This window comes from Saccostrea echinata, unplaced genomic scaffold, assembly GCF_033153115.1.
Source record: "Saccostrea echinata isolate AGI-Se365-2 ecotype Australia unplaced genomic scaffold, CSIRO_AGI_Sech_v1 ptg000062l, whole genome shotgun sequence".
Classification (NCBI taxonomy): domain Eukaryota; kingdom Metazoa; phylum Mollusca; class Bivalvia; order Ostreida; family Ostreidae; genus Saccostrea; species Saccostrea echinata.
The window spans coordinates 28,425-42,871 of record NW_026889811.1 but is presented as its reverse complement, the minus strand read 5'-3'; the positions used below and the strand labels follow the sequence as shown (position 1 = coordinate 42,871).

General features: G+C 33.8%; 2 protein-coding genes and 1 pseudogene across 2 annotated transcripts; all 3 read left to right on the top strand.

The window, feature by feature from the left end:
• The first annotated feature begins 715 nt into the window (after positions 1-715).
• Positions 716-2,520, top strand: LOC133175261 (prostaglandin E2 receptor EP4 subtype-like; annotated as a pseudogene).
• Positions 2,521-6,500: 3,980 nt separating this feature from the next.
• On the top strand, positions 6,501-10,679 carry LOC133175260 (prostaglandin E2 receptor EP4 subtype-like). The gene is made up of 3 exons (XM_061310361.1): positions 6,501-6,866; positions 7,942-8,298; positions 10,494-10,679. The coding sequence occupies exons 1-3, from the start codon at positions 6,501-6,503 to the stop codon at positions 10,677-10,679; spliced, it is 909 nt and encodes a 302-aa protein (XP_061166345.1).
• Positions 10,680-12,950: 2,271 nt separating this feature from the next.
• Positions 12,951-14,424, top strand: LOC133175258 (uncharacterized). The gene is made up of 3 exons (XM_061310360.1): positions 12,951-13,297; positions 13,719-13,722; positions 14,122-14,424. Exons 1-3 carry the CDS (start codon positions 12,951-12,953, stop codon positions 14,422-14,424), a joined length of 654 nt encoding a protein of 217 aa, XP_061166344.1.
• The last annotated feature ends 23 nt before the right edge of the window (positions 14,425-14,447 follow it).

Genomic DNA, 14,447 nt, shown 5'->3' with positions numbered 1-14,447 from the left:
TTTATCCTTTGCACGTTTTCAAACAGTTCTAAGCTCTTATGGAAAATATCTTAAGCTGCAGGAAATTACTTCTTTAATGAATATTATAGTTCGTTAATTGAGTATTTACGTTTCTTTTAAATAGTTCTCCATCGCCAATCTGGAATGTTTATCCCAGTAAATGGTGGATAGGTAATTAATATGTGACAGTTGTAATTAACATGACCTTCTGGAGTATTTGATGGTCACTATACGAACTGCTTATCGATTTTCTGGACATTTTATATTCAATTTTTTGTTGAAAATGTGTCCGTGTAACAGCTGCTCAATATTTCATTAGCAATTCGCTTAATAATTATCTACTTACATATATAAGCACCTGAAAATACGAAACTAATGCATTATTCGCCAAGAAAAGATTTATTGATTAGAGCCCTTATTATATAATTAATCTTTCGATTTTTATTGGAAGCAATATTTTATAAATTATGTGTTACTTACGATTTTCCAATCAAATTTGTTTCATATTTAAACAAATTTATGAATATTGACCATATCGAGAGTATATTCCTGATAAATCTTCCAGGATCAGCATTAATAACGGGAAGTGACTTGATTTTTTATCATTTTAAATCGATGATGTTTAGTTTTCAGAAGTGAATTTTAAGGTTTAAGCAACAATTTATTGGCAGACTGTGAGAAAATTTGAGTAATTGAATAACAGACGGGGTTTGAAATGGAGATGACTTTAGAGAAAAATATATCTAACACTGTTCAACAGAATTCTACATCGGACCAGAAAATGTGGGAGTCCGCCATTCCTCCTGCGCTACAGTTTGGATTTGGGGTCATTGGAAATATCATTGCTCTCGTGGTACTAGTGACGTCATCAAAGAAGCACAAATGGCGGCCGTTCTATCGCCTTGTTGGTGGTCTGGCGATGACAGACGGTGGAGGTATACTCTTAGTGTACCCAACGGCATGGTCCGTTATGCTACAGACTTCACATACGTATTTCCTAAGGAGCTATGCAACTACAGTTCCTTTGTTTACACTTTCACTCTGATTTCCTCAGCAATGATTGTGTGCGCAATGTCACTTGATAGATTTGTCGCCATTTTGTACCCCTTTACCTACAACTCAGATAAAAATGGACGGCGAGCCAACATCATGTTGGGTATCATTTGGTCAGTAGGGGCCCTTGTCGCAGGTCTCCAATTGGTTGGACTTGGTTCTAGCTTTAACTACTACCCCAAGTCATGGTGCTTCATTAACTTCGTAGAAATGGATATGCTGGATAGGATTAATTCGTACATCTATTCTGTCTTTGGATTTCTCATTCTGCTAGTCACTATATCTGTTAACACCGTGGTTATTGTCTCAGTGGTGAGGAACATGAAATCAGACATCCGCAGTTCCAAACGGCGGCAGAAAAACGACATCTTTATTGTATCCTTCCTTCTTGTTATTGTCATCGTATTCAGTTCCTGTTGGGCACCATTGATAGTAGGTATATTATCAATAGGTACATTATCAATAGGTACATTATCAATAGATACATTATCAATAGGTATATTATCAATAGGTATATTATCAATAGGTATTTTATCAATAGGTACATTATCAATAGGTACATTATCAATAGGTATGTTATCAATAGGTACATTATCAATAGGTATATTATCAATAGGTATATTATCAATAGGTACATTATCAATAGGTATATTATCAATAGGTACATTATCAATAGGTACATTATCAATAGATATATTATCAATAGGAATATTATCAATAGGTATATTATCAATAGGTATATTATCAATAGGAATATTATCAATAGGTACATTATCAGTAGGTATATTATCAATAGGTACATTATCAATAGGTACATTATCAATAGGTACATTTAATCTTAATAAATCTGTTTTTATCTGCTCTATACATATTAAAAAAATCATTCTTTACCTTTATGTTTTCTCACTTGTTCCTATCAAAGCAATAAAGTGTGTAGCAGATTTCCTTTGTTACAGAGAAACTTATCCAATTTTCATAATTCTTACAGAGTATCATCTTTGCTCATGCTTGTCACTTGATGAACTCAAACGGATCGGTAGAACTCTTGGTTCTGAGATTAGCAGTCACCAACTCAATCGTGGACCCTTGGATCTATATTTTGCTGCGGAAGGAGACAGTCCTTGGACTACTCAGAATAAAGGCAGTGATCTTTAATTGTTGTGTAGCACACAATAGTTCTGAAAATATTCGTATAGAACAACCTAAGGAAAAATACACCAAAGATCTCTCAACTTCACCGGACGTGGCAACAAAATCTACCTATATAGATTGCATTGGTATTTAGACATTACTCTTTTCTTCTGTTTGTTTCTAATTTTGTCAATTTTACATTAGAAATTGATTACTCAATTTAATTTAAATCTTTTTTGTTTATTAGTTTATGATGGAGATGAATCCTCTGATCCGGAGAAGAGGTTTAGTAGAAGAGAGGCTGACAACTCTGTGTTCACTGTAGAACACATATAAATACAGACCTGTGCTCTTTGTAGAGAGATGCGGATTAGTGGGAGATTTCCCATAATAATATAGATTATTTATTTAAAAATCAATCATTTTAGTATTGCATTATAACGAATATCGTTGCACATATTTTTTCTTTGTTGTTTAATATAAATATACGCATATTTTAAATGTACATCTAAAACATAACAGAACATGTTGTCAATAAGATCTCTAGGTTTGTTTTAGGACTATGGGTATTAAAGTTAAACTTTATTTAATTTTAACACGCACTACTCTCAGCTCTTTCCCCCAGAGAAGAAAAAACCTTTACTCTGATTTCGGGGATATTTATATAGTTACACAATTTATGTCTACTAGGATAGGCAGCTTTTCATTGTAAATATTCAGTTTTTTGTCTTCATTTTATCTTAGTAGACATACTAGGTAATATGTATTATTATATAGCTAATGAATAGTCTATAATGATAAAAAAACTACTAAAAGTCTACAGAATTTTAGCGTTCAATATCTTGGCATTTTATTGAACGCTTAGTTTGCATTACGTATACGAGTATGTCTAGAAAACATTCGGAATGCGGGCGTTCAATATCGAACGCTCCGTTGTAAAACAACGTGTGGTCAATCGCTCATCGCAATTTTTATGAAGAGTAATGGCAGCTAAGTAAGATGTGTATATTTTCACACAAAATTGAAATTATTAATTAATAATTTAGTATATATTAGCCTCAATAAAAATCTCAATAAACAAACCATAACGTTTAGTAGGGTCATTGGAATGATGTGATATTGAACACTTACAGGACAGACGCTGATATTGCACAGTTCTAATTTGAAAACTGTTACTGAAAAATTCTTGCACCGTTCTAATTTGAAAACTGTTACTGAAAAATTCTCATTAATTTTGAGTTATTTAATTGCAATCATTAATATAAATCAGTGGAAAATGTTTAAGCTATATACTAAAGGAGTTATCGAACTTATATTGTCTTTGGCTATACAAATGCACTCGCAAGCCCGTGCGTTAACCCTATAATATGGTAATTTAGGTACATGCACGTTTGACTCCAGTTGATTAAATTAAATGTTTAAGAATCAGTGAGAACTTGTATTAGATATGCATAACTGTTCAATTTTGGTTGAACCGCGCACAGTGCTTAATTAATATGTTGTTGATTTGCCAGATCCTTAAGTTGTTATTGCTAGCTTTGTCTGTGTAGTGTGTGTATGTGGTTTTAAGGGGGGGGGGGTCTTAACTGGTATCGTTGCAACCACTTTTTTGGAAAACGTCGTCGAATAGTCCTAGCAATTTCTTGCATTAAAATGCACCATAATCAATGTAATCTACTAGTATGTTAATTAAAGTAGAAATAATTATTTACTATTCTTAACTGATTTGCATATACATAGGTACACGCTGCACCAGTTGGGGACACGGCATTCATTCTAACCAGTGTTAAGGCCTGATATCCCTGCTATACCTGTCAGGGCCATATGTGCTCCATAACTCCAAGAAACCCATGCATATAAAATAATCTCCCAAAACGTTAACCTCGCCGTAACTCAATGCTTGGTGTTCAAATGAAACTAATTTGGAAAATTTATATTTAGTCAATGTGTCATGAAAAATGATGAAAATAGCCAGTTTTCATTGTATTATGTATGCCATATTCTCTCACACATGAGTTTTTCGAATCAATTGATATAATTTTGTTCAAAATTACATATGCACAAACCTATTAATCATTTTTTTATACATAACCTGGTATAAATTGTTGTTGCTTTGATCGTGCCGCGATTTTTAACGCTTCATACTGTATTTTTGGGTTGTACCTGCAAATAATCCTTTATGTTGTGACTTTGTTCCTAAATATTTTTTTGGTAATCTTCGTAGTATATTCTTGCCAATTTTTTTTTATTTTATTTAACAAGAGTTTATTTAACAGAGTTCTTGCTCTTTGCTCACAATCCATTCCATGTCCTACACTGAGATACCGTCAGTCTTCTTAAGAGATAATTGATGATATTTCATATATTTATACTTCTTTCCGTATGTTTTTTATCTTTCCCACTTTGATTTTATTGTTAGAACACTACCATGTTCTATTCATATCATGAAAAAGCTTTAAATAAGAAAAATTCTTTTTTTTTTTAAAAAATACACACTTTAAAAGTTCTGTAAACATATTTGTTCCAGTATTGAGACTTCAAAAAAGCAACGTATTTTTAACAATTAACTTCAACTCGACATTTGGATATATCGACGACGTATTATAAATTGACGATAGTTACTTCCATTCACATGTCGACTCGATATATCCCAATGGACTTGAAATAGTCTAACACATCTGTTTCATATTTGGATATTTTACTAGGTCTAGGAAAAGATGTTAAAGGTAACCTTAAAACAAAACCTTATGAACTTCCCTTACCTATGTAACAATATACTCTTATCATCTGCATATGGGGTTTATATCTGATCCCACCTCTGATGTGTTTTAAAAGTCCGTGTTTTCTCTGCTCCCGATTGTATATTGTTTCAATCGACTTCTGATCTTGATTACTGCTCGTTATCTCCATATTTCATTCTACCCCTGATCTCATTCTTCAATTCATATCCGAACTAAAATGTTTTTTGATACCGCGTGTTCCACTGGTTTGAGTTTTGGTGAATAAATTGAACTGCTTAACTTCATGCGTTCTGATTTAATGAACAAATTTTAATAGCATCCACCATACTTCAACCAAACTAACAACCAAACTTTTATATCGTGTACTTCCCTCCTTTGAGTAACAATATTAATTCCATTATCATCTGCAGGCATATGAGGTCTATGTCTCCCAGTTGATTCTATACGAAAAAGTATATTCTTCGTACGAACAATTTCTAAAACGATGCAAACTATTGACAAAATAGTTGATGATAGAAGAATGATACAATCTTGTTTAAGGTCAATATTCGCCAACTATATTGCGATACAATGACCTTGGTTGCAAACAAAGTCTTCCGGTAGGTCGAAGGTTGACTAAGGTCTTTCATACAAATTGGAAGGCCATTAGTTTCATATTAAATAGGCTACGGATTTCTCCGTCTACCCGATGAGGACGAAGGGCACACAGCTGGTAACCAGTCAAAAGGGGATGATTACTCCCCCATGGCACTTGATCCAACCAGATCTGTTTTTGTTCTGCTCACAATTAGTATTGTTTCATTAGATTTTTAGCTTGATTATTGTTCGGAATCATTACATTTCATCTTTAAGATATAACTAAGGCCCGTTCAAGATACCCTTAGGCTATTCCTCAGGATTCAGTAAAATTATGATAAAGCATATTCAATTAATTTCAATTTTTGTACTATCATAACTTACTATATTATTTTTTTTTTGAAAGACAGATTTTAAAGCCATGTAGACTTCTTTTGTTATGTTTATCTTTCATGAACAAGAGACCAAAGGCCTCAATCATACAGGATATATACTTTAAATTAGATATTATGTCTTTAACATGTTTCATTTTTGAAATCAGGAATAAAAAGCCGAACTTAAACAAGATCTTGTTTCGCATCTATAGAATTCTACTACCGGGTATAATGAAACCTCGCGATCTTTAAAACAGAGATAAATGTTGTCAGATTTAGGTACAGGGACAGGCATTTTTGTGATGAGTTCTTAAGTACACTGTCACATAATCAATATTCATGAAACCCATGAAGACTGTTATTTATGCAGGAGAATTGTCATTTATGAAATGTCATCTGTATAATAGTTATATGACGTCTTATAAATTTTCCTTTTTGTACTTGATGCAATCAATAAATTGAGGATGTAAAACTTTTTATTTAATCAAGCGCCTATTGCAATTACAATAGGCCCTGGGAGACACGGTCACTTAAGAGTAATATCTAAGAAACCAATAAAAGATGTAATTGAGAACTTCAGACGAGACTGATTTTTGATCTAGAGATCTGCAGATTGCGGACGATTATGAACGATAGTAACGTCTCTGGTATGGTCTGGGAATCGGCTGTTCCGCCATCGTTGCAATTTGCTTTTGGAGTAACTGGAAACATTACTGCTTTATTAATATTAGTTTGTTCATCAACGACACACAAATGGCAGACGTTCTACAAACTTGTTGCAGGACTAGCATTAACGGATGGCGGGGGCATTCTGCTTATGTATCCGCCCATCCTAGCTCGATATGCAACGGATTTTACCTTTCACTTTCCAGAAAATTTGTGTGCCTACAATTCTTTTCTTACTCCTTTCACTATTTTATCGTCTGCTTTGATTGTCTGTGCTATGTCCATAGATCGCTTTATGGCTGTCTATTTTCCTTTCTACTACAGGGTGTTTCATAATATATGTTACATTTTTAAATCTAATTATTTTTCTTACCTATCATATTTCTATTACAAACTATATATCATTTTTTACATCAAATCCTGCATTTTTATTCCATATGAAAAAGTTAAAGAAATCATGGTAATACAATGATTAATTGTGACATAAATGCCGATGTCATAATTTGAATATTTTTCGAAATGGACTTAACTTATCAACATATTGCTGAATTGTAAAGCTGTTTTTTTTTTCAATACGTTTCGCCAATATTCATTCAGAAGTTGATTAAGGAAATATTCCAAAGAATGGAAGCTCTTTAGGATGCTAAAAATATCAGAAGGCTAGACAAGGTTAAAGGACAGGGACGGGTAATATGCGATAAATGACACAATAACTCCAGAAAGCCTAAAGACTTCAAGAACCGAAGATTTAATTGGTGAAGTGGAGACTCTTAGATAGTTTAGCTAACTCCTGAGAAAACTGTCAGACGGAGGTTTTCAGGAATTGATGCTGTCAATATCAGCATTTCCATCATATATTGAACTTTGAAATATGATATGAAGTTATCAGCGTACAAATTTTCAATAATGCAATACCCGAAGAAAAGAGTTTGCTCTCTGCATTCACCAATCACAATCTTTGGGCTTTTTTCTGTGGGGGGTCTTTAGGAACAGGGTCTACAATCCTAGACAACAGATACTGAATGAGCTCAAAAGAAACAAACCTTCAAATGAGGAGTGTCTAAGCAAAAATTTATGACAAGGTTATACAAATTTCGAGAAGCAACTTTCATTTGTAGGTGTAATAGTGGAGGTCATTAAGAACATGCAACGTGGACTTTTGACGTTTTGAAATTCAACGTAACAAAAATGACGTAATTTAGAAATTTCACTAATTTTCATTAATGTTTGAGATTTCGTCCAGTTTTTAATATTTTAGTTGGTAATTGTACATAATGAATCTTATGGATATATGCATCAAGTTGATAAAAACACTTGTGTGTATCTTTTTCTTGTGTTTGTTAAATAGAAGATTCAAAATGTAACATATATTATGAAACACCCTGTACAACGTGGAAAAGGGTGACAGAAAGCGCGCTGTGTTTGCGCTTCTATTCATATGGACAGGTGGAGCCTTGATTTCCAGCCTACATCTAATGGGACTGGGCTCAGTCTACTATTTTTATCCGGGTTCTTGGTGTTTCCTGAATTTCGTCAGTGACGATACTTTTGACCGTGTGAACGCCTCTATATACTCAGGTCTGGGACTACTGGCACTCTTCGTGACAGTGTTCCTGAACATCTCAGTCATAGCGGCGCTTGTAAAGGGTTTTAATCATACTGAAGGTCATCTCCGTCGCGTCAAAAAAGATGTCTACAACATCGTTTTTCTTTCTGCTATTGTTCTTGTCTCGGGACTTTGCTTGACTCCATTAATGGTACGTTAAAAAAGTTCAAAGATGTTATACCAATAATTGTAAGAACATTAGAGACTTAGCTTTTATGCATCATGATGCAAATTTAAAAGATCTATTAAATATATAATGAAGGATTAATGGGCATATTTACTCTTAGTATCTATATTTCTCTATTTAGATATAAGTTGAGAACAAAGAATGATACTAAAATATATTTTTATAATATTACATGCAATAACATAGCAGATTAAGTATATGAATTATGTGATATGTATAACAGATTTTCCACGTTTTAGGAAGTTACGTATGATTGTTAACATGATTCCTCTTTCAGATGGCGTCCGTTTTCTAGTAGTATGGACATTCTGGGGTTTTTTTTTCGATGAAATATGAAGATAACGAACAGTATTCAATCTCGAAAGTCCAATGAAACGATACAAATTTGGAGCAGAGCAAACATTGAACTCAAAATTTAGAGGTGGGATCAGGTGCCATGGAGGAGTGAGCATCCCCAAACGGTCACACACGCCGTGTGCTCCTTGTCATGATCGGGAAAAAACGGAAAAATCCGTAGACAGTTCAGTGTATAAATAATGGCCTAACAATTAGTATGAAAAACGTCAATCAGCATTTGACTCAATGGTAGGTTGTATGAGCTGACAAGGTCATTGTATCGACCGCAAAACTTGCGAAAAGATGACTTAAACGAGACTGTTGATATCCTTGTTCCATCAACTTGTTTGTCAATAGCTTGCCTCGTTTTAGAAATTGTTTATACGTAGAGCATGCTCTTGCGTATCGAATCAATTGAGAGACATAAACCCCATATGCAGGTGAAAAGGATATATTGCTACATAAGTAAGGAAAGTTGACGATTGAAAAGTTGATTGATTATCATCAAGCTTTGTAGTTAGGTTACCATTAACGTCTTTCTCTAGTAAAATATGTAGATGAAACAGATGTGTCAGAATCTGTGGTATCTTTTATTTCAAGCTCACTGGGATATATCGAGTCGACATATGAATGAAAGTAACTATTGTTAATTGATGATACGTCGTCGAAAAATCGAAATATCAAGTTGAAGGCCACAGCAAGTGTTCTTTTCTTCTAATGTAGAAGTTTTCGAATTAATTCTGTTTCATATGAATGCAAAAATAGGTCTCCTAATAAGAAGCACAATTGGTACCCATGGAAATTCCAACAGATTGTTTGGAAGACCTGATCTCCAAAACTACATAGATATTGTCAATCAGAAACTCAAGCAACCTTTTTAATATTAACTTCAGAGTACTTGAATGTACAATCAGAGTGCTTTTTAACAAAATAATTTTGTAAATGACCTATGACAAGGTAAGTATATTTACGAGTTCCATTTTATTTAAAAGCAGCTTCTATGATGTTCAAAGGCTTGAAAAGTCGTACGTTTTAATGCTATTGATTTTGGTAAAATTTTGTGATTTCAAATTTTCCAAAAGTTCTTTGGAGTTTTTAAGTTAAAACAGATGCAATCCTGACTCTTAGGCTTATCAACATTACAGAAGCATAATTCCTTTGTATGAAATTCTTAGCTTCGATGTATATGAGTGAAAATGTAGAAATTTTAAAAGTGTTTTCCTTTGCAAATATCCAATCTCTTAATATTCTCATTCAGGGGCCACTTCTTGAACATTTAAGATTTACTTTTTATTACTTTTCATCAAAATACTTACATTTTAATTTGATCAATGGAAGATATGGTCTTTTGTGAGAAAATATCTAGTAAAACTTCCAGATTGATTTATTGTTTAACGCCGAGTCGGCAATATTTCAGTCATATTTCGGCGGAAAAAACTTCCAGTAAAGTGTTCATTTATATGCAAATTCTGTACCACTGTTTGCTACTTCATCCTGATAACTGGGACCTTGCATTGATTTAAAAAAAAATCTGCTTATCTATTGCAAACAATTTTAAATATTCCTACCCTGTCCCTTCTTTTATTTTTAATTATCTCAGATGAAATTGAGGCATGACCCCTCAATTGAATAAGCTTAATTAGCCTTAACCAAAGGACGTTTTGTTCCAATTTCTCTACTACATAGACCCATTTTACGGAGAATGTTAAAATCATCTCTGATCGATAAGACGATAGTCATGTATGCAAACAAGGGAATTTCACTAGTCTATCGCACAAAAAAGATAAGCATAAAATATTATTTCCATAGTAATTTTTTTTCAGTGGAGAATATGTTCTATTGCCTGGAAATTAAGCAGTGAAAATCAGGGAACAGAACTTCTTGTTTTGAGATTAGCTGTAACTAACTCCATAGTGGATCCATGGATTTATATACTGCTGCGGAAGGAGACAGTAAAATACCTTCACAAAAAACTAGTGCAGTGTAAATATTGTGTTGATCAGAACTAACAATTTACATTAATTTAAAAAAAATCATTTCAAGAATCTCTTGGGTGAAAACTGTTTTCTGAGAGTGCATCCAAATCATACCCAAAAACAAGTGAAATGTGAACGTAAGAACATCCAGCTTTCGAAGTAAATTTCAAGTAAAATTATGGTTTGTAAAAGAGAGATCCACGACAAAGCTCCCATTTCACGATGCTCAGTTTTTTCCCTTCAGTGTGATGCATGAATTGTGCATAATTTCAACCCCACTTTTTGTACCAAAAAAAAATTGAAAAATCTGGATGGTAGGTTTATATAATGTACCTTCATTTTACTTTTTTATTTAGTGAAACAGATCCAACTTATTGACCTTACGTACATGTTTAACCTTGAAGCACTTTTACGTCAGGGTTAAAACTTTAGTGCTTACAGGTAATTATTTATAAAGCGATGTTTATTTTTTGTTTGTGATTTCGGTGACTGACGATCTAAAGGGAATGTGGTCTAATTTAAAAGTGAATTGATGATATTTGTTTTCAAAGTTTTGGTGTTGGAATAAGAAATTATAATTTGGAAATTAGGAGAAGAAATATGTACTTGGAGTGTTGTGAACGTTACTTTTGATTACCTTGCGTGACTGTGTGACTATGTGACTCCCCCTCCCCCCCCCCCCCCACCCATCCTTCAAAAAACATACACATACAGAATATATGTACTATGTACCCTTAGTGTAATTATTGTTCTATTGCATTAATTTTATTTTCTTCGGTTGTTTTTTTTTGCGGATAATATAGAACAAGTAAACATATCTTGTCAAAATGTTTCTGAGGGATTTGTATGAGAGGAGGTCATTTTATCCGATTTCCCCAGAGACTTCCAATGGCCATTGTCCTGTATAAAATGGGTCAATGGGTCAAATGTTCCGGGATAAAAATGATGTCAGTTCATTTGTAGGCGGTATTTTTTTTTTTTAGAGTTTATTAAGCGGGAATTCTCTTATCAATTTCATACCACGGAGTTCTAGCCCCATCTTAATCTGATTCTGTTTCATAGATGTTCTAAACCCTGAGTTATTTACAACATCAAATTGTTTTACTCCGGAAGATGTTGTTGACATATAGCAAGTTTTGTAAATTCATTACCTAGAAATCAATATTTACAATATCAGCAACTTAAGTGTTTTCTTAATGCTCGTATCAGAATGAACACAAAATACAAATATGCGTTTTGTATACCAGAGCATATAAATCTTTATTCCATATAAATACGTGTTAAAAATACACAATATACATTCTTAAAAAATGTCGTTATATATGTTATATATAAAAAAACGAGCCAACTCATGATAATTTTATCGACATTGTAGGAAATCAAATGAAGACAATATAGCACTTTTTATCTGGAAGCTAATATTTACAAAAACTTAAGGATATCGTGAGATCAATGATAGTGCTTGAGTTTAACTGAGGACGAATATCCAACACACAGTACAATCTCAGATACCTTCAAGTGTTTCCTTTGGGTATGTTTATACATCCTCTTACGTAGGGTCACAAAACTGGAACAACAGTTGACGTGTTGTCGCTTAGAGAAATGCTTTTATGCTAAAAGGGCATGATTAATAATTCAATTTTAAATAGAGCATTTACAAATATCAAAAAGTTATCAAATGAGTTTACCTGTAATGATATTTTCAATCTAAATATAATATTTCAATATAATAAAGAAGTAAAATGTATCTTTTACAATAGATTTTTAGGAATATACATCAAGATTGGACGGCTTAGTATCTCGTACGTACGGCTTAGTATCTCGTACGTGTGTTTTATTATCTCGTACGTACGACTTACATGTAGTATCTCGTATACATACAATACATCATCTCGTACGTACAACTTTGAATAAAATATTTTCAATTGGCAGCAATACGTTTCCGTAGGATTGAGCTACAGGTCTTTTCGTGATAATGATGATGCATTCTTTTGTAACACTTTTACATCCTACGACCCCCGAAACAATGTATCCATACTTTGTCTCGCCCCTGGGCCACTGCTTTTGAAAACGAGATATCCTGTTTTGTGTAGTATCTCCTTTTCAATGAAGCAATAGTGTTTGAACGGGTTGCCTTCATTTATAATGATTACAGAGGTACCGTTATCTTAAAATCCCGATGTTACCTAGAAATTGGCAAAACGTTCAGACGAAAAGACAAACGCAAATTTCTTGCATCATAGACTGTATTTCTTTCTACAACTGCGATCGCGATGCCAATATAAATAGATATATGCCTTTAAAATGAATGCCACGGAGACCCGCGTTTGGGAGTCAATAGTTCCCCCTGCTATACAGTTTACATTAGGGATCCTGGGTAATGGAATCGCATTAACTGTGATTTTTCTCTCTACACATCAACACAAATGGCGGCCTTTTTATCGCTTGGTAGCAGCCCTGGCATTCACTGACGGCGGAGGAATACTTTTGGTGTATCCGACAGTAATGATCCGGTACACTAGTAATTTTTCCTACAAGTTTCCGGACGCTTTGTGTGGGTACAGTTCTTTCATTTTCTCCTTCACCATTTTGTGTTCTGCTATGCTCATTTTTGCCATGTCCTTAGATAGATTCATGGCAATAGTTTTTCCGTTTACGTATAAATCAGGAAACAAATATCGCCGTGTTAACATCACTTTGATCGTCATTTTTTCGTCCAGTGCCTTCGTCTGTATGTTACATCTAGTTGGCGTAGGATCTACCTATAATTTTTATCCGGGTTCCTGGTGCTTCTTTGATTTCGTCGGAAAGTCCCCTGGTGATATAGCTAATTCCTGCATTTATTCATTAATAGGCCTTGCTCTGCTTTTTACAACATTTCTCTTGAACATAGTTGTGATTGTAAATCTTTGTCAGAATAAAGGAAACCGGAACCGGAAGAAGAACATCGTATTTCTAATGACGCTTCTCACCCTGATCAGCCTGCTTTGGACGCCTCTTATCGTAAGTATGGAATTAATTCAAAATGAATTGGAGAAATATGAGATGATATTATAAATACAATTAGTTTAGATTCGTTCGATTATCAAAACAGATTTAAAAGTAAAACAACATCGAGTTTCGTAGATGATTTAGTAAGGCATCGATTATACTATATGGATAATATTACTTTGATCAGACGTGACGTATTTCTTATTCTAAGAATAAACATGTATATGGTTTCCCATTTAGTCATCGTCTCATAATACGCAAAAAAGGTTCTTCATAATATCCAATGATAATTATATCAGGGGTTTCCCATAACGTCATCTTCCCATAATAGAAAAAAAATGAAATGTGAAAAGGTTTCCCATGACATCAGTCCACCAAACATATTTTATTTTCTAAGACTAATGTTTAGAAAATAAAAGATATCAATCTTGGACAGTTTCATGTTGTGGAATATCTATATGACATAAATCACATTTTATTTCAGATTGTGATATTAGCCCACGCTGTAGGAGAGATGTCGGGACAGGGTAATAGGGAACTGCTTGTTCTCCGGCTAGCCGTTTCTAACTCCATCGTAGATCCCTGGATTTATATACTGATACGGAAAGAAACATTGGAAGCTGTCAGACGATTCTTGAAATTTACCCAAGGGAACTTGTATGGCCTCTGTCTATCACCGAAGAAGATTGCAGTGTCGAAGAAATTATCTTCCGAGTCACGATCTCAATGTATAGCAGAGACGCCTGGAGCCATCTCATCCAAAACAGTAACGCAGACAAATTTTTAATTATCCTAATATACCAACAAAGA